The sequence below is a fragment of the Apteryx mantelli genome, chromosome 6 (assembly GCF_036417845.1).
Source record: "Apteryx mantelli isolate bAptMan1 chromosome 6, bAptMan1.hap1, whole genome shotgun sequence".
NCBI lineage: Eukaryota > Metazoa > Chordata > Aves > Apterygiformes > Apterygidae > Apteryx > Apteryx mantelli.
The window spans coordinates 22,976,783-22,999,549 of NC_089983.1; the positions used below are offsets into that span (position 1 = coordinate 22,976,783).

At 34.7% G+C, this 22,767-nt stretch overlaps 1 protein-coding gene across 1 annotated transcript in view; it reads left to right on the top strand.

The window, feature by feature from the left end:
* Window positions 1-22,767, top strand: part of CERKL (ceramide kinase like) — a gene marked incomplete at its 5' end in the record, with an annotated part of 60,830 nt that overhangs the window by 21,314 nt on the left and 16,749 nt on the right. The window contains 3 exons of the mRNA XM_067298980.1: window positions 4,832-5,071; window positions 14,839-14,970; window positions 21,895-21,958. Coding sequence (XP_067155081.1) covers window positions 4,832-5,071; window positions 14,839-14,970; window positions 21,895-21,958 — 436 coding nt within the window. The remainder of the gene's footprint in view (window positions 1-4,831; window positions 5,072-14,838; window positions 14,971-21,894; window positions 21,959-22,767) is intronic.

The following is a 22,767-nucleotide window of genomic DNA, read 5'->3' on the forward strand; positions in this document are numbered from 1 at the left end:
ATTGAATAGCTTTAGGTAATCTCTAAGTGGTTCTCAGCTGTTTTTGCACGAATGATCATTCTTACTCCTTTGTTTCTCATTGACAGTCCTCCTTATTCAAAGTTGTAACCAAAAACCCTGCAGTGGTTTTGGGAATCAGCTGCATGCTACTTACCATGCTTTGCAGACTGCAGTACAGGAATAATTGGCTTGTAGTAATATCTGTTTTATATGTATTAGTTAGATATTGTCATATTAACTTTAAATATTACTGAGTCTAAACTTACAGACGCATTGCCAATGATTAATTGCCATATTAACTGCCATATTAATTCTATTTATTTCATTTTCATTTTATATGTGGTTATATTTTATTGTATATCCTCAGTGGTTATTTTGAAAATACTGTTCATGCTGTGTAAGTAGATGTGTAATCAGTTCTATAATATTGTTCTTCACTGTATTTTCTTTGGTACAGTCATGATGTTTTTTATTTATAGTTATTTCTATTATGTTACACTGCAATCAGATATAGTATTGAACTATTAAGGGCATAAATTTTTTGAGAGCGCCTCATGGGACAAAACATGTAATAGCTATGTTTTATAGATAAATTTAAGTGTGGTTAGATGACTTGCCAAAGGTCTTAAGAAGAATTTGTGACCAAGGGAACATAAACCATTTTTTGCTCATGTCCAAATCTTGTGCTTTAACTAGACAGCCAACTTTTCCTTCCCCCCCCCCCATATTTTTCCAAGTACTTCAGATATTTGTTACAGAAATTAAGCTGTTAAATATCATTTTTAGATGTTGGGCATCTATTGTAGGAAAACAGTCCAGTAGATGTTTTGTATTGTTGAAGTTCTGGCCTCTGTATTTTAAAACTAAATTTCTCTTTACAAATTGTTCTATATTTCAGTAGGACTGCTTTTTTCTTTGTGTATGTTTTGATTTTACTGTAAACATGAGATAATCTGTTTGTTTAAAAGCTAGTTTAACTAATTAAAATTTAGTTTTCTATTTATAATTAAACTGTATTTGAGTGCTTTTGATTCAGCTCAGTGTGTGGTATATTTAGATAGAATTTTTTTTTATTAAATAAGAGATTTGACTACCCTAAATAGCTGGGGAAGAAGTAGTAGGATAGTCTCATTACTTGAAATCAATGATAGGATAAATAGGTGCATAAAACTTGTTAGAAATTCATGTATCAGGCAGGCTTATTTTTCATGCTATATTTGGAAAAAAAGTGGACATGTGCAGAAACTGTGAGTACAATTAGCGTCAAGCTAATCCAGCTCTAATCCTGTTTACGCTCTACATCAGACAGATGTGCTGAGATTGATTTAGACAAGCCCTTGGCTTGTAGTAATTTTTTTTTAAGTGCCATATATTCTGTTTTTGTTAGATCTTTGTTAAATGTTAAGTGCTGTTAGTTTTACTCTTCCTAACGCCTGTAACCTACTTTATGCAGGTTCCTGCTCTGCTCTCATGATGACAGGGCAGCCTGGCAGAAGAGATTATCTTTATTCCTTGTAATTAAATTGACTTTTTTTCAGAAGATACAACAATGGGAAGTGGGTACTGAATTAAATAAATAGCATGATATCTAATAGATGTATACTTAAATCTCTGGCAAGAACAGATGGTACCCAGTATCTTTCTAAGTAATGTGAGAGGACAGTTAATGTCCTGAAACAGCTAGCAATAACCAATATGATACTAATGAACCAATAGGTTTTTTGAAGTTTAAAAAAGTGTCTAATCCACTATATGCTTTATTTTAAAGTAAAATAGGTTATTATGTATCAGAAATATTTTATAGATATAGCCAATGACTTAGTTTCTTAATGTGAATTTTTATACAATTTTATTGCATTTGTGATGATCTTTCTTAGTAAAAATAAAAGATAAAAATACATAAGAGATCTGTATGTTGGGTTCAACTTTAGTAAGAATTGGCTGTCCTGATCTACTAGCTAGTTCAATATTTCCCGTACAATTTAAAACTTGAGGATGAAGCTTTTGTATGATTCAGTATTCCTACAGTTTGTGCTTTCTCCAGTTGTATCTGAAAATACCTACGCCAGTAAAACGAGAGTTGATTACTATTTTGAAAGTATAGTACTTACTAGAAAGTGTTTTGTTTTAATTTGCAAAAATTTTGATTTGCATGTGAACAATAAAAGAATTTGACAAATACAGCGTAAAAGGTAGGTTTAAAAGCAAGTAAAATCACAGCATTGAAGAAAAGACAAGCCTTGCCTGACGTATGATTAAATGTCACTTTATGGAAACTAGTTGGGAGGGGGTACAGAATATTTTAAGTCCTTCATTTTACTTGATTTATACAGAACAAAATGGCTAGTGTTTGTAATCTTTTTGTGATTCTTACGCATAACAGTAGCATAACAGAGTTTGTGAGGTACACAGCAAAGCTAATAGATTAATCCAAAACAGTGTTTATTTTAAAATATTTAAAAAGCAAACACAGTTAACATTTGTATTAGGGGAATAAATGGGGAATAAATGCTGCAGATCTGGTTGCTTCTGTAGAAGAGTTTTCATTATATTTCAATTGTGTTTTTGCATTTACCCAAGTTCCTAAAATGTTCGGTTTGCCTGCTGATATTTTTCATGTTCTGTATGTGTGGTTATTTCTGGAAAAAGATAAGCAGACCTTCTTGAAAATGCTGTTTTTAAAATTAAAACAGGTCTTCAAGATATTAAACTACATATATAGTCCTAGATAACTGATAAAGGATATCTTTCAGCTTTTCATTTAAGGTATACAAAGACTATTTACTCCCAAATACTTCTAGAATAGAAATAGGGAAAAAGTTTGAAAAAAAAAAAAAATCAAGATCTCAGATTTGGTAAATGTTAGTATTAAGATTGCCTGTACAATGTCCATTCACCCTTTGAACCTTACAAAATGATAGTTTAAATGTAATCATTCTATCTTAATTTTTTTCCCTTGGTCTGCTGGTTTCATTCACTGTAGCTTGTAGAAAATACTTTTATACCATTAATTACAGTACTTTAAGCTTTGTTTTGGGATCTTTTTCTTTACTGTTTTGTGGGTTGCCTCCTGTTTATTTGCTATGCACTTTTGAAAATCTGCTCTAAAGACAATTTCACATGTGCTTTGGTTATGGTATCTCTGTATTAGCTCGGTGCTCCACAAATATTTACTTGTCACAGTATTCCCATTAGGTATGGATTATTTTTTGCCAAAGGTTATACCTTAGTAGCTGAGATATGGAAAAATTAAGATGGTAAAATGTAACAGATTTGGAAGAATATGTGGGAAATGCAGTAATGTCATGCTTCTACCTGCAGTCGTTTTTTTGGGATGAAATAGGAAAAATACCCTAAAGGGTTGGTCAGGGGTTGCTGGGAGAGGCAACATGGCCTGGGCTGTAGCTTCGTTAGTGCTGCTGAGCTGTGCTGCCCCAGGAGCTCCTGGTCGGAGCACCATCACTGCCTAGTCCTGGCTCAGGAAAGGAGGTTGAGAACTGCTGGTGTCAAACTCTTACGAGAATCGATGCAGGTTTCTTTGCCTGCTCAGAAAAGATAGATCTTTCTGAAGCCTGAAACTTAGTGTACTGAAAAAGGCAATGTTGTATTTTGCAGCCTTATGTGCACAGTACTGTCTGTCTTCTCCAGGAAGAACTTAAAATCTTTTGCAGCTTCTCCCTGGAACTTCAATGCAGCCTGTAGTAAATATTCATCAAACAGAATCTGTTATGGCTTTTGCTATTGAGAAAGCATTGGCTGAGCCGTTCTTAGATTTGAAAAAGGTTTCTGCCTTTTCTTGCCTTGGGCTGCAAAGAGACCTTTCTTTATTGGTCTAGCATGTTGGATCTGCTGTAGCTGCATAGAAAGCAGAGGAGCTTTTCTCTTGGTGTCCAAGAGAACATCTGGTACTTACAGGAATAACGACTTCTGTCCTTTGCTGTGGCTGTCTGATTTTATTTGCTTTAGAGGAATCAAGTCCCTTGCAGCTTAAGGGAGCAGAAAAGGAGAAGCCTGTACCACAAAGGTTCAATCGGTATGTCTCCAAGAGGCGTGCAGGACCGGTGTCATTAAAGTGATAGTGTTAGCAGCTAGGGGGTGTGTGTGTGTGTGTGTGTGTGTGTGTGTGTGTGTGTCCCAAGATTTTAAAACAAAACATAACAAAAAATCTTCCCCAAAACAAAAAGCCGTCTGTAACCTTCATTTAATGTTCCAGCCTAACACAACTCTTCTGCCCTCCCCTGGGTTGAGGGTCTTAAACTGTCACAAGAACTTGAGGCTGTTTTACTTTTTTTTCCCTAAAGTAAAGTTATTACTTGAAAATGCAAATGAAAAATAAGATGGGTGACGCACTTCTGGTTTAACTTTTTTAATATTTGATAAGCTATTTTGTAATATCCATTCTTATTGCAGAAGACAAGTTATACCAATTAAAAAATAAATTTGGCATATAGTCAGCAAGGGTCATAGCATGCTTTCTGATCTCAGAGCTGTGATTTAGGAGAATAGAGTGAAGAACTTGATTTTTAAAAACAAAAAAGTGGTTCACTGCTCTTAGTGCATATGATTTTACTTAGTTATTTGAATATCAGAAAAGGGGATAAATATTTTCTTTGAAATCATGTTTGTGTAGCTGGATTCAAAATCTAAATAATAGAAAATTGGTAAAATACAAGACTAGTGATTGATGCCAGTGATGTTCAATAAACTGCAACGTAGATATGAGTAGATGCAATGAGTGAAGCTACAGATGAAGCATTAAAATAACAATATTCTCTTACAATATTACTCCTAATCATGTTGATAACACTTTTTTTTTTTTTCCTCCCAACAGGTGATTCTGTTACAGGCTTACAGGTTAAAGAGGAAATTATTGAAATGAAAGATGTTTTTTCAGTAAAACTGAAACGTCGTCGTTTCGTAGGACAGAAAAAAGGTGGCACTTTGTTGGGTATCACAATTTTTAAATGCTTGAATAAAGAAAATAAACTGACAGACTGTACTATCCATTTGCATAACTTTAGTGAAGATCACTGCCATTCATGGTTTAGATGTCTGAAGGAAATTTTGAGTGGTAAGTACTCAGTTGGGGTTGATTTAATTATTACAATTTCAGACTTGTTTCTATTGGCTATACATAGGGTTGAATGAAGCTTATAAAAGCATTTTGCCTGGAAAACCCCCCCACAGATATGGTACTAAAGATGTAAATGTTATTGCTGGGAAGCGTTCTTTAGTAGTAAAGTTCTATGTGGTAAACTGTAAAATTTAGGAGGGTGACAATAGTAAATTGACAAATGCATTTGTAAAAGTTAAACAAGTTAATGTATGTCTTGGAATTGCTCAAACTCTGTAAAAAATAAATAGCTTACTATATTCCAATTGAAGAGTCTTCTGAGAAATCTGTTTCTTAAAGAAATAAAATATATTGATCTCTTTGCTCAGAATTATAGTACATTTAATGATACTGCAGTTAGTCTTTGGGACTCTTCAGTGACTCTTCAGGAGCTCCCACTCAATAGCCACGCTGATTCTTTAAGAGACTAATGGGAGAGGCTTTCCTCTTCCCTAGGTTCACAGGTGAAAATGCTCTTTGGGCTCTGTAGGACTCTTACAGTCTCTCTCAACTAAGCAGGTAGACAGCTATGTCAGTCACCTAAAGCAGACTCCGCACAGAAGGTACGTGAAGGGAAAAGCAGATAGTAATCACAATCAGTGGGGAAAAAAAGAACTGGAACTGTCATTTCTTAAAATATGTTTGTAAACATTTTCTTCACTTCTGTTATGCCAGCTCTTTTAAAATTCCCTACTGAGGGAAGGAATGAGGGTGGTCAATGCATACTTGCCCTTCTGAGGGTGAGGATATGGGAAAAGCAGAGAAGTACAAGAGACTCAAAATGCTCTTGGTAAAAATAATTGAATTACAAGACTCCAGAACATGGGATCTCTGTGGAAAGTATGCTTGAGGGACCATGGTTACTGCGAAGTTACTTTGGTCAATAGTTCCCTAGGCCATTAGGAGATCAGTAAGAATTTTATTATCATTATCACTGCAACGTTATCACTATGCTAATTGCTTTTGCTGTAGAGAGGTTCTAGCAGCAAGCTTGCATACGCAGAGCTGTGTTGCCGTCGGTAGGCCGGGGCTGTCCTTCCCGGAAAGAATTTGTCCCGAGAATTCTTTAAGGGTCTGCTGGAAAAATGTCATTAGTGGGAAGCAGCCTTGGGGATGAGGTGAAGGAATTAGTACTTTTCTCTAAAGTAATAGTTGTTACTGACTTGATATCTCATTAGAACAACAGTAACACAATTTAATTTTTATTAACTACTGTTGTAGCTTCAATATTGATCTGTTCAAGACTTTGACTGCTCGAACTTTTCTGTAGGTGTTAAAAACAGGTTATTAGACATGTAGTGAGTGTATGCTGAAACACATTGATGGAAGGACGTCAGAGATGTGGTAAATCATCCAAGCATATAAACCCATTAGATTTATCATGATGTACACTAACAGTAAAAAGAAGGCAATAATGTTTTCGTGTGTACTTTTTGTACTCTCTGTATGATATCTTTGGAGGACAAAGGTTGCATATTTCTATTCCCAAAAATACACATTATCTTTGCTAATTAATTTTTCTTCCGTGTTAGAATCATGGGAAAAAAAAGTATAACTTGATATCAAGTATATTGATACTAGCTAGTGATGAGGGGTAATACATTATTAAAAAAAAAAAATCTTTCTGTTTTTGCCTAGGTTAATGTTAGTTTCAGGGTGCTGTATTAACCACAATAGTTCCCCCCTCATAGAAGTTGTATGAAATTTAAGAAAGTAAGTTTCATTTAAAAAAAAAAAAAAAATCCCACCTAAACTCTTCACTGTAACTTGATGCCACCAGTTTTGGAAAGACACAGAATATGGTGCATTAGTGATTTTAAAACAAAAACCAAAACAGTCTGATATATCTCCAGAATGTCTCTCTGTTGCAGACTATAATAAATGAGTTTGTTTACTACAGAAGAAAAACAATCCCTCTTGCAATAGACTATTAAAACTCCAGCTGAATTGTTAATATAAGCAAGATTACAGAATACAAATCTTGCACATCTGTAATGTAAAGCAACAAAATTTTCAATAGTGATTTATACTGTACTACTACTTCCATTTAATTTACTTTGTCAAAAGCGGATATTAGAGAAAATAAAATAACGTGCATATTAATGGTGCGTGATTATATTGTTTGCTTACGATTTATTTTGGATTTTCCAACTAAAATGTGTATTTAAAAAAAGTGCCTTCCCTCACCCCTCTTGAAAGGCTTTATCTCTAAATATCTAAATCTGCAGAAGTGCCAAGATTCTTGCAGATCTCCAGCTACCCATAAAGGCAAGGACATTTGCATAAGGAGCAAATGTCTGTTTTGTTCCCAGATTACCCTCCATCCATCAGGAGCAGTGATACCATATGTTCACAGAAAAAAAGCTGCAGTATCTCCTGCTCAGGTTGCCTTGACGTCAAGGTGCAGGCTCTCTTTCATTGCTTTCTAATTGAAATCCACCTGAACCTGAAAAAAACATTCTGTGCGGTGTTGCTGTTTCTAGCTCTTCCTTCAGCTTTATCCTTCTCAAAGAGTCAAACCTTGTGCAGATTTTTCTTGATCTCTAAACAGTGCATTTTTTTCCTCCTTTCCTTTTTACTTCAGGAGTCATCAGGGATCAGAACAGCAACCCCTTCCTCCCATATAATTTAGTAAAATGCATTTTTTTAAAGTTCTGTAACTACAATAGAAAGTAGTTTTCTGCACTGTTAAATGTTCAAGCCTGAATAGGTATTTAAACTGCCTTTCTATCCAGAAAAACAGCAAATCCTCAGCATTATTTTCACATTCAATATGGTGGACACACATCAGCAATTCAAACAGCCATAGTATAGTGACATTATAATTCACAAAAAATATTCTTCTGATTTAAAAATGTTTGAAACTTTGGCAGGAAGTTCCCAGTGGGATACAAGTGTGGACTAAAAGTTTAAAATGCAAATAAGTTCTGTTGATTCTTCAGTAATTAAAGTCATAGTAGGTACCTTGATATGTCTCTTCTTGAAACAGTGATGAATTCTCATAGCTTTTCCCACAGCTTGTTTTCAGAATAGTGCTGGTCACATCTTCATCGATGAATTCACAAACTGACTCCTTTTTCTGTTTGCTTATGATCTGCAATATAAAGTTAAAATTTGATCTTTCTAAGATGCTCAAATTTTGTGTGTACCTTTTTTTGTATTGAATCTGCTAAGTAGGTGAGTTTTCTGATTAACTGCTGCATTTTAGCTGGAGGTTCTTAGTACTCCTAGGGTGGAACAAATTAAAAGCAGGTGATTTACCAAAGTAGTGTGTATGCATGTTTGGCTACGGCTGTCAATAAACATGGACTTCTATTTGCCATAATGGCTAAATATTACTAAAAGGTGTGTCTCTAGTAACCGAAAGTAAATGTAATATCTATTTGTTTATCTCTCTCTTTAACTGAATTTGAGTTTTTTTATGCTTATACATTAATGAACAACAATAGCAAGTTTATCAGGGATGATATGATCTAGAGTTGCATTTGGAGATTTGTTCTAGTGAGGACTTCAACTTTCTCCTGAAATGCTGTATACAAAATTTCCCTTTTACTGTGTTTTGTGTGTCTGACAGGAATGTTTCTTATATGCTTTTTCCTGTTCATTCTTACCCTTTTTATAAGGGGTATCCTCTGTTGCCTTGAATTCATGTTCTGAGAACTTCAGTTTAAAGTCTGTCTAGGTTGTGATCTTTTATGGAGCATGTCATCATATAAGTGAGCACCTAGACATAGTTAGAATTATGTTACAGTGGCTGTCCTTATGCTTTTTTATGTCACCGTGACACATGCTGCCATCCTCCCAGTTTTAAATAAAATCCTCTCTTCTGCATAACTTTGCTTTTGTTAAAATGCATGCCTGCAAGGTATGAAGAACTTGCTCAATGATGTGGCATTCAGAAGAATTACTGTCTTTTGTACAGCGCATATTAAACTGATTTAAAATAACCATTGCCATCTTAAAGCATGCACCTGTGGAGCCGAGGTTCTGGACTGGTGGCTTGGAGTCCCTAAACAGCAGCTTTAACAGTTTCTAGTATGCTGTTGAGCTCATGTCAGACCTGTGGTGCACCTGAATCCATGATTTCCATGGGTATGTTACCTCTTATGTATTGCACTTATGGGCATTTGCAGTGAACATACTGCACAAGTGAGACTTGCTGTTTGATTTGGAATCCTCTGTGCATGCAAGTGCCCGCGGTTGCTTATAGGGTTAACACAGACCTGGAAATAAGGGAAAATAGATAACCAGCAATGCTTGCCCATTTTCTTGTTTGAAAAAAAATTAGCTATGGTAGGACTTATACTTGTTAACATTTGATTTGAAAGTATTTTACTTTAAAAACTGTGTGTGTAAATTAACAAGGACAATAAATACAGTTGAGAATAAATGATAAAGTAGGTACAAAATAAGTCCATTTTATTTTTATGTACTGTTCTGTAGTACCTTGTCTCACAGTGGGATTTGATATGAATGTCTCAAACTTCACGCATGAAGTTTTAATTAAAACCATTAATGTTAAACATTAACTTTTGTTAGTTAATATTAACAGCAGTGTCTCCATAGTTACGCTAACAAAATCTGTTTCGTGTTATTAGTTTTCCTCGGGTATAATATTCTTATTGTTGTATAAACTATTTATAAATGTATGTAATAATGACATGATTCCAGGCTCTTAACTTTTGTAACATAAACCCATTTCCATAGAACTAAGAGCTGAAAACAGCACAGATGTATGTCTGAGCATAGCGTCTCTGCTGCCCTATGAGCCTTTGTTTTCAGAACACCCTGATTGACCCACCACCCTTCATGGTTCACTGATTCACTTGATAGATCAAGTTTAAACTAGTGCATATTAGCACATTTGTTAGTACTAGAGGAACAGTTGGCCTTCCTGCTTTAGATTGCTGCTTCGTTTCAAGCGGAGCAGCTACAGAAAACAATAACAGAATGCGAGATAGGAGAGCACCAAAAGGCTGGCAGACTGACATCAGTTACAGGCTGTAGTAAAGAAGATTGCTTCATTCATATAGATAAGTGTTTTTTTTTTAAAAAAAAAAAAATAGATAAAACATTAATTTAAAAAACTTTAAAGATATTTCAATATGATTGTGCAAAAAATTCATCTTTGACTAATCTTGTAGATTCTTTCATTAAATCTGGCTGTTTGGTGTGTTGTAACACATCCAGTACACACTGGGAATGGTAGATAATTTTTGTCATGATCATTCGTGTCTATTGGCACAAACAAAACTACATCAGTAGCGTACCATATTTCTGCTCTCAAAGATATTAGTTGAATGCCTTGTTTGTGATACCTGTTTCTATAAATAATGGTTCCTTCTTAAAAAATTGAAAAGCATTATTTAAAGAGTAATTCAAGTCATAAAGAGACTATTATAACACTTTTAGCCTGTGAATTCATTTGGTTCTTGAAAAATCTCACTGGAATTTATATATTAACTCTAATCTATTTTTCAGTAATAGCTTAATATATATAATCATTTGCTGTTCTTGAATTTTATTGAATGAATGTCTGGTAAAAGAGTGAAACAGAAAAATCCAATTAAGTTTCCTCAAAAATCTACAGACTTTTCAATTAGGAGAAAAAAATCCTGTTTCTTTGCCTGCTCATGTTCTTTTAAAACTTTGTTTTGCCACTTGGGCCTCAAAAATAGTTCTAAATTTCACGTGTTAAACATCAGTACCTCACTTAAATTTTACTTTTTTCTCGTCAGCTTTCACCTAATGGTTGTTTTGTAGTAACGGAAAGCTAATTGTAACTCGTGCAATCTAGTAACAGGATTCATTAGTTTCACAGCATTGCCTGCTTATACAAACTCTATACTCTCCTATTCTTTCCCCTCTGCTTTGTGTATTGTAAGATATATTTGTGTATATTTATGTTTAAAAGTATGTTTTACTTGCAAATCTTAGACTGTCTAATCAGTTTTTACATAAAACTAGTTTTATGGCAAATGGTGTTGGAGGGAGTTGAAAGTTTAGGGCCAGTTGAGCACGCATTCTTGTAGAGAAGGTGAGAAACATCAGAGCACACGTATGAATGTGGCTAAATCACTCCTTCATTAAATCAGGAGCCCTTATCCTTGTAGTTTTGCATTCAATTTCTCCTAGCAGTTTAGGCAAAATATCAATTCACAGAAATTATTTTTTCTTAATATAAGTGTAGTTTTACATCTTCTGAAAGACTGTAGTATTACTTTGGCAGACTTCTAGTAAATGTCTTGAATTTACAGTCTTAATGAAGATGATTGTATATTTTAATAGTCTTTAGGACTTTTTGTGTTCTAGGTAGCCTTCCTTACTTGTGTTGTAGCCACTATGATTAGGAAGAACACTGTATTACATACCTGCAGTACTTACTTTTCTGTTTTCATAGAATCCTGGGATAATTTGGGTTGAAAAGTGTCTCCGTAGATGATCTTTTCCAGCCTCCTGCTCAGAGCAGGTGAGCTTCAAAATAAGATCAGATTGCTAATGCCTTGTCCAGATAAGTTTTGCAAATCTCGAAGGATGGACATTCCACAGCTTTTCTGGGCGGTGTGATCCATGGCTTAACCACCCTTGTTGTAAAGATTTTTATTTTCTCTTATTTCAGATTGGAATTTTGCTTGCTGCAACTTGTCTGTTGCCTTTTTGTCCTTTTGCTGTGTGCCTGCAAGAAGCCTGACTTGGTCTTCTCTGTTATCCCCACTTTAGATATTTAAGGACAGCAATTAGATCTTCTTTTTGAGGCTATACAACTACCAGCTACCTCAGCCTCTCCATGTAAGTTGTTTGCTCCAGCCCTCCAACCATCCTTGAAGTGCTCCATTGGACTTACTCCACTTTATCAGTCTTGTGCTGGGGGACCCAAAAGTGGACAGTATTTGAGATTTGGTCTCAAAAAATGCTGAATACTAGGGTGTAATCAGTTCCCTTGATCTGCTGGCTATGCTCTTGTTAATGCAGCCCAATATGCAGTTGGCCTTCATGGTGTCAATAGCACATTGCTTACTCTTGTCCATCAGGACCTTCAGGGTGCTCTCTGAAGAGGTGCTACGTAGCCGGTCAATCCCTGTTGGGGTTAGTCCAGGCCAGTTGCTGGACTTTGCATTTGTCTTAGTTGGATTTCATGAGGCTTTTGTCAAACCCCAGCTAAGTGAGGTCCTTGTGAATGGCAGCGCTGTCCTCCAGTGCGCTCTCACAATTCCCTGTCTCTGGGGCCTTGGTGGTGGTGCATTCTGCCCGTTGTCTGAGTCTCCGAAGAATATTTTGCTGTTGTTTCAAAGCGGGCTAGCATCAGTGGCTAATATCTGTTATATTTTACACTGAATAGAATCACTAAAGATGATAAAGTATTCTTGAATTGTAGCAATTCTCTATATATTAGTTACCAGAAAATGACTTACTGTTTTCTGACTCATGAAAAACGGCTGTTCTTGAGTAGAATTACTAGGTAAGCATTCTTCTTGCTTGGCATGTATCACTATTTTTTTTTTTCCTAAAATGAGTATCAAGAGCTTAGATCTGCTTTCCAGAGGGGAGGGGGGAAGAAAAAAGCACAGAATCAGTTCTTCCATCAAGATTCTTTGGAATGCATCTTGGTTACTAATGTCATTTCGTGGTTGTGCTCTGTTTTTTGTCTAGTGCTTCTTTGTTGCCTTGGTGGTACAATAACTTTAAGAATCACGTCCAGGATATGAAGTGGTATCTATAAAACACTTATAAACAGTAGTTCAAAGATTAAACTTTTTCCTCTTAGTTTTTTTCCGAGTTAGCACTGGAAAGTACAGAAGGTGGTACATCACAGAGAGCTCCTCAGCATAACATTATTAAAGAAAAGTGTTTGCCTTGCTCCTAAACTGTCTGTGTTTTTTACTTCTGGTATCTAAATTTTGGGGGGGGGGGGGGCATAGTTCATATGACTAGTGAGCTTGAGAACTTTAGCTTTATCATTTTCTTTATCGTGGTTTTTTTTAATCATTCTCAAAGATAAAGCAGGACAGTGACTTCAAACTGAAAATCAGGGACTAACATCAACAAGCTCTTAATGTTGAAACTGTTTGACAAATTCTTTAGCTTGGCATAAATAGGGAATATGTTTCTACTTAAGTGCTTTTTTCGTGTGCTTGTGTGGCTTACTTCCTGAGGATATACATTTTTATGTAGGTACTAAGGACTATTACTAAAGATACTCCAAATTTATTAGGATTAATTTGCCATGCAGTGACATGGCACTGTGTATAAAATATTGCCATCAAAATGATTAGAAATCTTGGTTTTATATGTGCTTTCAGGTTATAGTAGTGGCAAACTGGTCCAGAAAACTTCCTTCAGTATCTTTAAGAAATCTTCCAGGATTTACCAACACCAGCTGGACAGAAGTGCTAATTTTCCTTTCCAGCTTCTTTGATATGTTTAAATGACTGAAAAAATAATCTATGCGGCTTTTATATTCATTTTATTTTGATCTTAAGGAATATGTTCCCTTTGATGCTGCAATAGTATTTTGCTATAATTTCCCCAAGGAATTGTTGCTTTCCAGGTGTTGAGGTAGAGTGAGAAATAGGTTTATAAAGTTCCAGGCAACACTTGGAAGGTGATGTGGCTGTAAAAATTGAAGTAATATTTTATACAGGACAGGAAACTGTGTTTTCACTTTTGGTTCCTTTTGGAGTTGTGGGCTATGACTAACTTTTTTTGAATGTTGAAAGCATCATACTCAACAGATACGGTTTTCATTTGACTAAAACTGATAGTATAATCTGATACTAAAGGCAAAATTAGAATTTATACATGAATTCATTGAATACAAAATTGTTCAAATCATATTTTTAAATAACTGTCAAAGAAACAGTAGCATTGCATGCAAACACTTGCCTTTTATAGGTCAAAGTCAATCTTGCTGAATCATGACAATTGCAAGAATTCTAGGAAAGAGCACTTGAAAAGTACTGTTATTACTGTTTTGTATGAATTACTTACTGTTCAACAAAAAAAGCATGTTCCAAATACTAAAATTACTTTCACAGAAGAAATATCATTGGATCAACATGCAAGACATAGTACTGCTTGTATGGCAATATTTCTTAATGTTGCTTGTCCAGAATTCACATTACTTGCAAGAATTAAATGCAACTTTTTTTTTTTAATAAAATGAATAATAATTGCTAGACTTTTGAATTATATTGCCAAGTTTCTTATTTCTATGTATTTCTTCTGACCTCTTTTAAGATGAGGAAATTTCCTTTGCATTGTATAATTTGTAATCTAAGAAAAATAAAAGTATTGGATTTGTAGAATCAGTTCTGTTGGGTGTTATTGACATTTGCCTGCTGGAAAATATTTTGCATTTAATTCCAAAAACGTGACTCTTTTTTTTGTTACTCTATCTTGTGACTTCTCCACATTCATTCTGTTACTGTATGAGCGTTAAGCTAGGGTATGACATACGTTTTGTTTTTTTTCTTATTCTCATAATGTCTTGGTTAATATGATTCATTTTTACTGTTTGTTAGCAAGTAATGCAAGTAATCAGAACTTTGGGCACCATACTGTAACTTTAAGATAAATAGCACACTTCCAATAAGAGGTTGAGACTTTTTTAGACTAATTTATATCTTCCTAAAGTCCTAATAATGCTCCTAATATTAAAAATTCAATTAAGCTGTAGAAATGGCTGGGTTGTGTATATTCTTAAATGTTTTGTGTTTTCTTTTTAGGTTTTCAAAATAGACCAAAATCCTTAAAAGTGTTTGTTAATCCAAGCAGCCACAAAAGAGAAGCCACTCATGTTTATTATGAACAAGTTGCACCTCTTTTTAAGCTTGCAGACATCAAAACGGATGTCACAGGTAAGTTGCTTCAAAAGCACAATTTAATCCTTCTTGAAACTAGTACTTAAGCATGCAAGACAATTTGAATTTACTGCTAATCCTTATTGGCTTTGTCTGCAAGTAGTGTATTTGTAACTGTGGTTAATACAATGCAGTATATTTTTGTTTCAGTAAAAAGGTTTTAGTAATTCCGTTATTCATTAAATAACTTCCCTCTATGGATATCAGTACAAGTAATATAATATCATTTGTGCTTTTAAAGCAAGCATCATATAAAAAGAGGAGGGACATCTAATCTCCGACGGTCTTGTGTATATTTGCTTATGAGTTGTTCCAGAGTTCTGACAAATTACGAAGTGTGCCTTTTCAGAAGGCTAGTTGTATATTAGGACAGATTCCTCTGGACTTCTCTCCAAGCATTATACAAGCCAGTTGCTTCAGTGTAATAAAAGTGTTGATTTGTTTTCCAGCAACATTTTGGGGATTTTTTTTTTAAATTTAATCATTTTCCTCAAAACACTCACACTTTGACTAGATGTTTTTCCCAAATCATGTAAGCATAATTTTTTTTAATGTATTGAAGATCAATTGGGAACAGTGGAATATTTATTGCTTCTATTCAAATAATAATTAAGGGATCCAGACTGTCTCTAGGTCCTTTTGTGGTGATTCTTTGCCAACATTTAGATTCTCAAAAACTTTATAGATTTGTTTAGGTCCTTGGGCCCTTCAACGTTGAGCTTCAGGGCATCTTGGTTAGCTTTCTGGTTTCTTCTTTACCATATCCATCTCTTATTCTGAACAATTCTTTAAACTCAGTTTACTTGGGAGTACCTAGACTCATTCTTACGACTCTGAAGAAAAGGAGAAGGGACAACAAGAAGTCATTCATCTCTTCTGCTCCTCCTTTCTTTACAGCAGTATCCTAGAATACAGCTCTAAAAAGAGCTATTGCAGGCCTTGGCAGGAAAAGGCAAACCTTAATCCTGTTTGGTCTAGACAATGCTTTTACAAATAATCAGATAATACAAAGACTTCCATTTAAGAACAGCATAGGGCCAAGTCTGATAACTTTAAAGTATTTTGCCAATAGAATGAAATACAAACTCCTGTATTAGGCACTTTTATCTCTATATTGTACATGGGAGAGCTCCACAGCCCTGACTCAAATTGCCTCGTGTTGGTATGCTGCGCCTAGAAGTAGCCAAGGGTGGGCCTTTAGCCCACCCTTGTCTCTTCAGTGGGACAAGTGTGGAAGTATGTCTTTTTAGTCCTGTGTACAACTGGGATCTGTTGCTCAGCTCCTTCTGAAAGTCTGTCTTGCTTTCCTTACAAGTTAGTGACTGACATCTTGTACTAACTTAGCCCAAAATGATACAACTTTGAAAAAGTACCTTGGTTTCTTATATAAGATGAGTAACCATAGTGAACAAGTAGTGCTAATTATGGAGAAAAGAAGACCTGCTTCTTTGAAAACTATGGCAAGGGAAGAGAGGAGGAGTTATGGCTAGGTCCTTTCTTTATGTGTTCAGGGCCTTTCTTAGTATTTAGGGCTCTGTCTGCAGAAGTGGGTAAAGGGCTGGAGACCAGTCTTTTAACTCCTGGAAGATATGGATCTGCATATCCCACTTAGCGTGCTCTTTCAGGCTGTAGAACGCTTTCATGTTTATGAACATTTTCTTTTCTCTGGACCTAATAATCTGAATTGCAAGTTGGAAAGTGGATGGAGGAAGGAGAAGGCATGTAGCCATAGCTTCATGGCTGTGGCTCTTTTCTGAGGGGTAAGCAATGTGGCAGAAAAGGGGGTTTAGCTGGTATCATTGACTCTGCTGGCGACTGAAATGGCCAGGAGGCTGTTGTGTAAAGGGGACAGTTCTACTTGTTCTTACTTGGGCAGACCCTTTTTAAGAGAAGTCATGATGCAGCTGTATTTTGTAATCAACCATGGTCTCTAAGTGTATATTACTTCTCTTCTGAGAGTATCTATTGGTCTAACAGCATAAGAGGGGCTTATCTGAAGAATATGTTATTTCCAGATTCTGGCTGAGTTTCAGGGATAGCCTAGAAGCCCGGCTGATTAAGCCCTGTGATGACAAGGACAGTTCTCCTGAGGCACAGTGGCACAGCTTGGTGTCGGGAGAACACTACCGTATAGGTTCAGTGCTCTAGTGATGTTACCCTCTGATCAGCAATGGTTTCCAGATAGCAGTTTTGGATTTAAGGCCCCAATTTCTGCCTAAGGTCTGCTTCGTCTTTCATTGAATTTGCCCCTTGGCTGTCTTGTTTGATTAACTTCTTGTAAGAAATATAACAGGGAAACAATTTTTTTTTTTCTTAAAGCAGTAAAATGTTAATGATCTGATTATTACTTCTGTCCCCTTCTGTGAAGAGACTGAAACTTGTGCTGCATCAAATTTGGTCACAAAACCCACCAAGTCTACAGGGAAGTGGTATATAGTATTCTACAAATAATTTTACATTCATAATATTGTAGTTCCCTTTAATACACTGCTGCTATTCTTAGGTTATGTATTTCATATCTATGTGAAGTGTAAACTCTTTGGTGTAAGATGTTTTAACCAAAAAGGCTTTTTCCTATGTCTGTTGTAATTGGTTTGAAAAATCATTAGTTCCAGCTTAGACAAAGTATAAATCAGGTGGGTAATCCTATAGTTGTCCCTTAAACTTCTTGTGAAATCATGACTTGCTGAGTTAACAGGCCAAAAATTGTTGTGGGCAAATTTGATTTAGGTATGAAAAGGTGATAAAGCCGTAAGTGTTTGTATATGAAACTTACCTTGCTAATTTTAGTATCTGTATATGTGTATTTTAGAATTATTCAGCCCATAATTTAATGTAAAATCAATTGAAGATTAAAGATTAACACACAAGAACGAGCATGAAAAAGAATTCAATCTCTGTTACAATTACCGTGATAATTTCTTAACTGCAGATTTCTTAATCTCTCTCTCTCTCTCTTTTTTTTTTTTTTGAGAGAGAGAGAGAGAGAGGAGACAAGGCAATGTCAGCAGCTTTAAGTTTTAAATGTCGCATAGACATATATTTCTCCTGCAAGACGCAGAGGATGGTGTAAGCAGATTAATAATAATTCTGCCTTCTTAGAAATTGAATGTAGCCTTGTCTGATCACAGTTTTTTAGTGGTGCAAACCTGAGTAAGAGATGACTAACTCAGAATATGTCATATTTTTAAATTAGCTATTTTATTTGAAGTAACTATTTTAAAATTATCCATCTTTTATTTCCCCCCTACTGGTTAGTGGTTTTTTATTGTTTTTACTGTGGACATAACCTGGTTTGTTAAACTTTTTTAAAGGCAGCATTCTTATCAACATATATGAAGTTAGCATTTCAGCTGTGTAATTTCAACTGGAATCTTAAAGCTGGAATAATAAGCCAAATTTGTAGTAATAGTTATATAGATTGATTTATACAATTTAATATAAACTAAGAATATCATTCATTTTAAAACTGCTTTTTGTAACTGAATAAAAACAGTTTAAAGCTTTAAAAGCATTATTAGCTGCCTAACACTCCTCCTACAGGCAAAATGAGAAAACTACATTAGTTTTAAGTGCTCATAGAGAAATACCTAATTATGAACTACTTGAAATGGGTCACTTTGGTTTTTTATTAAGTAAATTGAAAGTGTTTTTTTTTCCTCAATTGTTTGGGATTTTGTTTGTGGAGTGTCATTATTACTAACTTTCTGAAAGATTGCCAGTATTTACATACAGAGTGCTGTACAAAGGTGTATGAGGTATTAAAAATTGAAGGCTTTCACTCTACAGTGTTTACGCTAAAGATTCTTTTTACTTTTAGACTTTACACATGTACATCTTTAAAGCTTCAACCTCTCTGTATGCAAAAATCATAATGCAAATTTGAATCTCTGAAGTGACTTCAAGCACATACACAAGGCAAGACTTAAAGGCTACTAAAAAAACCCTCTTAGACAATGGAGTGCTGAAATACAGAACTCTCTTCATCCAGTCTTGTATTTTGGTATCTGACTGTTGATATTACTATTTAATATTTTTAGTTCCTACATGATAAAGCTTGCCAGAGCTTATTTTTCATTTCAACTTTTGTTGAAATAAAATGTTTTTACAGATTTGGTGTAGTGATGTTCCTTCTTACACAAGAATATACAGCAGTCAAAATAAGCATATAAGTTAATAAGTGAGTTTTGAAATAGTATTTACCTTCCCTAATTATCTTTTTTTTTTTGCCAAATTATTTTGCACACTCCAGATGTATTGACTTTTAGTCATAGTAGTTAAATTAACCACAGGTTTTAAGTTACTTGGAAAAAAACCATATCCCTGAAGTACTCAATGCAATAGAAAATGGGAATTAACAAATTTAAGTCTGTGAAATAATTACAGTACGTTAACAGTGGTTAAGGGACTAAGCAACTTTTAAAAACTGATATTTATACAGTCTTTTAAGAATTTGGCAATTTTGAGCACTGCAGCTGGGGTATAGCTTTTAGGAGAAGAATAGTGAACTATTCTGAAAATCAAGTTCAACAAAAACTTGCTCTAAATTTGAGGTGCCTAAAAGTATAGACAAATACTGATAATTGGGGCCAGTATTTTATATATATTATTTTTATGTATTTTATATTTATATATATTTTATATATGATAGTCTTGCTAAATCTCAACATGAACTTAAGAGAAATAAATAAGGTAACTTCAACCGTCTCCTAGCTGTCAAAAGAAGCTGTCTCACTTCTCTTCCTCATTTTGAGTCTTCTGCTACCATTTATGTACAACAACAAGCTGGAGGTCTAGGCAAAAGCAATAGCCACCTTCCTCCCTCTTCCTCCCCTATTTTTAAGACAGAGTCACTAAAGAAAAGAGAATAATTCAGAATTTGGGCCAACAACATCAGTTTAAACTTGCTATACACTTTTTTTTTTCCTGCAAGTGTTAACACCAGTTAAGCTGTTGTTCTTATTAGTGGTTTTAATCCTATTGACATTAGTCTATGAGCAGAGTGCCAGTATTCATACATGTCATATGGAACTGTCCCATATTTTGAAGGGTCGAACTAATTACATGTTGCTTTTCTCTATCTTTATGTAGGGACTAAATTTTTAGCTTTTTACTGGCTGCATGAAATAAGGTGTTATAACGTTTTGGATTACGTGATGCTTTGTTCGGGCACCGTCAGTGCCCTTCTTTCAGTTTGTTATTATTTGAGACTTCATATGTGCTTTTCAATTAAATTTGGCATTATAAATGGCTGGAAGAAAGCCTTAAGAAATATTTTTGTGGCATAACTTGCCTCTGAGCATGTTTTCTTTTACAAAATAAAAAATTTACTATATCATTTTAATTGTTTCTTTTTAAATGAACATAATGACATTTAGTTATGAGCACAGTGTAATGTGGTTACCAACTATATGTTTTCATGGGAGGATTTTCTTTCACAGTAATGTAATGGTAAGATGTTTGAACCTTTCTGAATTAACAGACTACAAACGCACACTATAAAGTTTTATCAGTCACTTTTTTTCACATGCTACAGATACAGCTAAAGGGTTAGTTCCCATCTTTAAAAGCAAAGCAGAATGCTGTGATACCTTAAATACTGTCCTATCTTTCAGAAGAGGTCCTGCATGAAAATAATTCTGTAAATAATTCCTGAAAGCTGTTTTACTGATAGGTGTTTCTTTTGCAAAATGAAATTCTCTAACTTTGATATCAAAATAACTCTAATTTTTACTTAAGAGTTTCCAGAATACCAAACACTACAACTTTGTTAATGGAGTTTGGGAGATTTTAAAGTTGTCTGCTGATGCACAGTTGTATACTCTGGAAAAGTGTAGCAAATTATATCACTTTTATTTATAATGTATATTTTAAAGAAAATCATTGATGTTGAAGAATGTTCTATATATACACTTAACACACACACATACGTGCGCGCGCACACAGGAAATGAATAAGTGTTAAATTTTTTCCATTCTTGTAAGCAGCATTTGAGTAGTTGGTAGAAATACTGCATTTTAATGGGTACAGGTACAGATACGGCATGATTGTTTTAGACACCAAGGCTAATAATTTTAACAATATTTAGAAACACTGGAGAAAAGGCTTCAAATATGCTAGCACCAGGGACAGACAAGCATGAAAGATTAATGTAATTTTGCATATAATGATGCACATTCTTACACAAAAAATCCATCTGCAAGTGTCATGTCAGTCAGCAAAAATCTTTGATGGGTGGATGCAGCTGGGCTGTCTCTTCTGGCAAAGCTGGCCTAGAAAATGCTAAATGTAGTTATGATGCTTTGTGCCATCTGTAGTATGCCAGTTTATCCTGTCTTCACTGGCATTTACAGTACTACATAGGGTATCAACAAACACAGAGACATCAATGTGGAGTGACAGATTCATTTCCTCCAGAGGCTATGAACTCTGGTGTACGCTTGTGCCACCTTCCTCTGTGTGTTATATTCTGTTGTCACTGGTATTTGGCTTGATTTCATATTTCTGTGTTTAACTCCTTATATTTTTTGATTTAGCAATTTGCATATCCTAACACAAAGGCAATTAAATTTGATTGATACTGAAATATTTCAGTCTTAACTGAGGATAGGCATACATTTTTCTGAAGTTTAAGAACTGTCAATGCTAAAACTTCTATTTTGAAGCAACAAACATTTTCTTTAATTCTCTGAATTTAAATGCACCAAATAGCCATATGTTTTGTGTCAGCTAAGTATTAATATCATGTCTTTTCTTAATGTAAGAATAAGATATGCACACCTTCTTATACTTTCAACATATTTAATGATTGAAAATAAATTCTGAACTGATGTAATGCATGTTCCTTATGTTAGAAGGACAAAAATAAAAGCTCTTAAGTTACCTATTTTTCTGATATTTAAATAATGTTACTTTCCACAGTAACTGAATATGAAGGACATGCTCTTTCAGTACTTAAAGAATGTGAACTCTGGGCATTTGACGGGTAAGTTGGCTTGTGGTAATGAATGGTAATAGATCCCATAGCATCAGTTTTTGTTTGTATTCCATCCAAAACTATGCCAGTAGATGTTTCATGAGTTACTGTTTCAGATGTATATTAAGCCTGAGAAAAGTAGTTCCCATTAGACATTGTGGGTTTGTTTTTTATAATTTTCACTTACTGACAAATAGGTATGTATGTCTGATTCTTGAAAAACATTACATTACATTTACATTAATAAATATAAAACTTTCTTCAATACATTTCATGAAGGCTGCAGCCTGCATACCTCAAGAATGACAGAAACGCTCTGTATTTCACTCCATCCATGCAAATGGCTCTTAAAGAGAATGTTTTATCTAAAAGTAACTTGAATGTCGTAAAAAAAAAAAACCCACAAAAAACTAAAAAAAAATCAAAAGAAACATTCAAACTTACTTGAAATCAAGAATGGAACTGCATGCTCAGTGTAAGTCATACTGCTATGTTTTAATTTTTTAATTTATTGTAAATATTGTCAGTGCTATTGCTGGCTGGTTTCTATTTGATTTCTCCAATTTCTCCAGCTCCCACTAAGTTTTGCAAGATCATAGGCCACTGCAGTGCCACACCTTGGTGGCGAATAAGGAGAGTGTGTTTGCGATGCTGCTGTTGTAGCTACATTTGCTAGTTTGCACTGTGACAGAAATATGCAAAATACATGAATGCATTTCCTCCCTAATCAGGAACCTGAGCTATTCTGGATTTCTTTAAAGGATTATCTCAGGTTAGACAGACTCTAGTGCACAGTTGATTAAAAAATTTGTCATCTG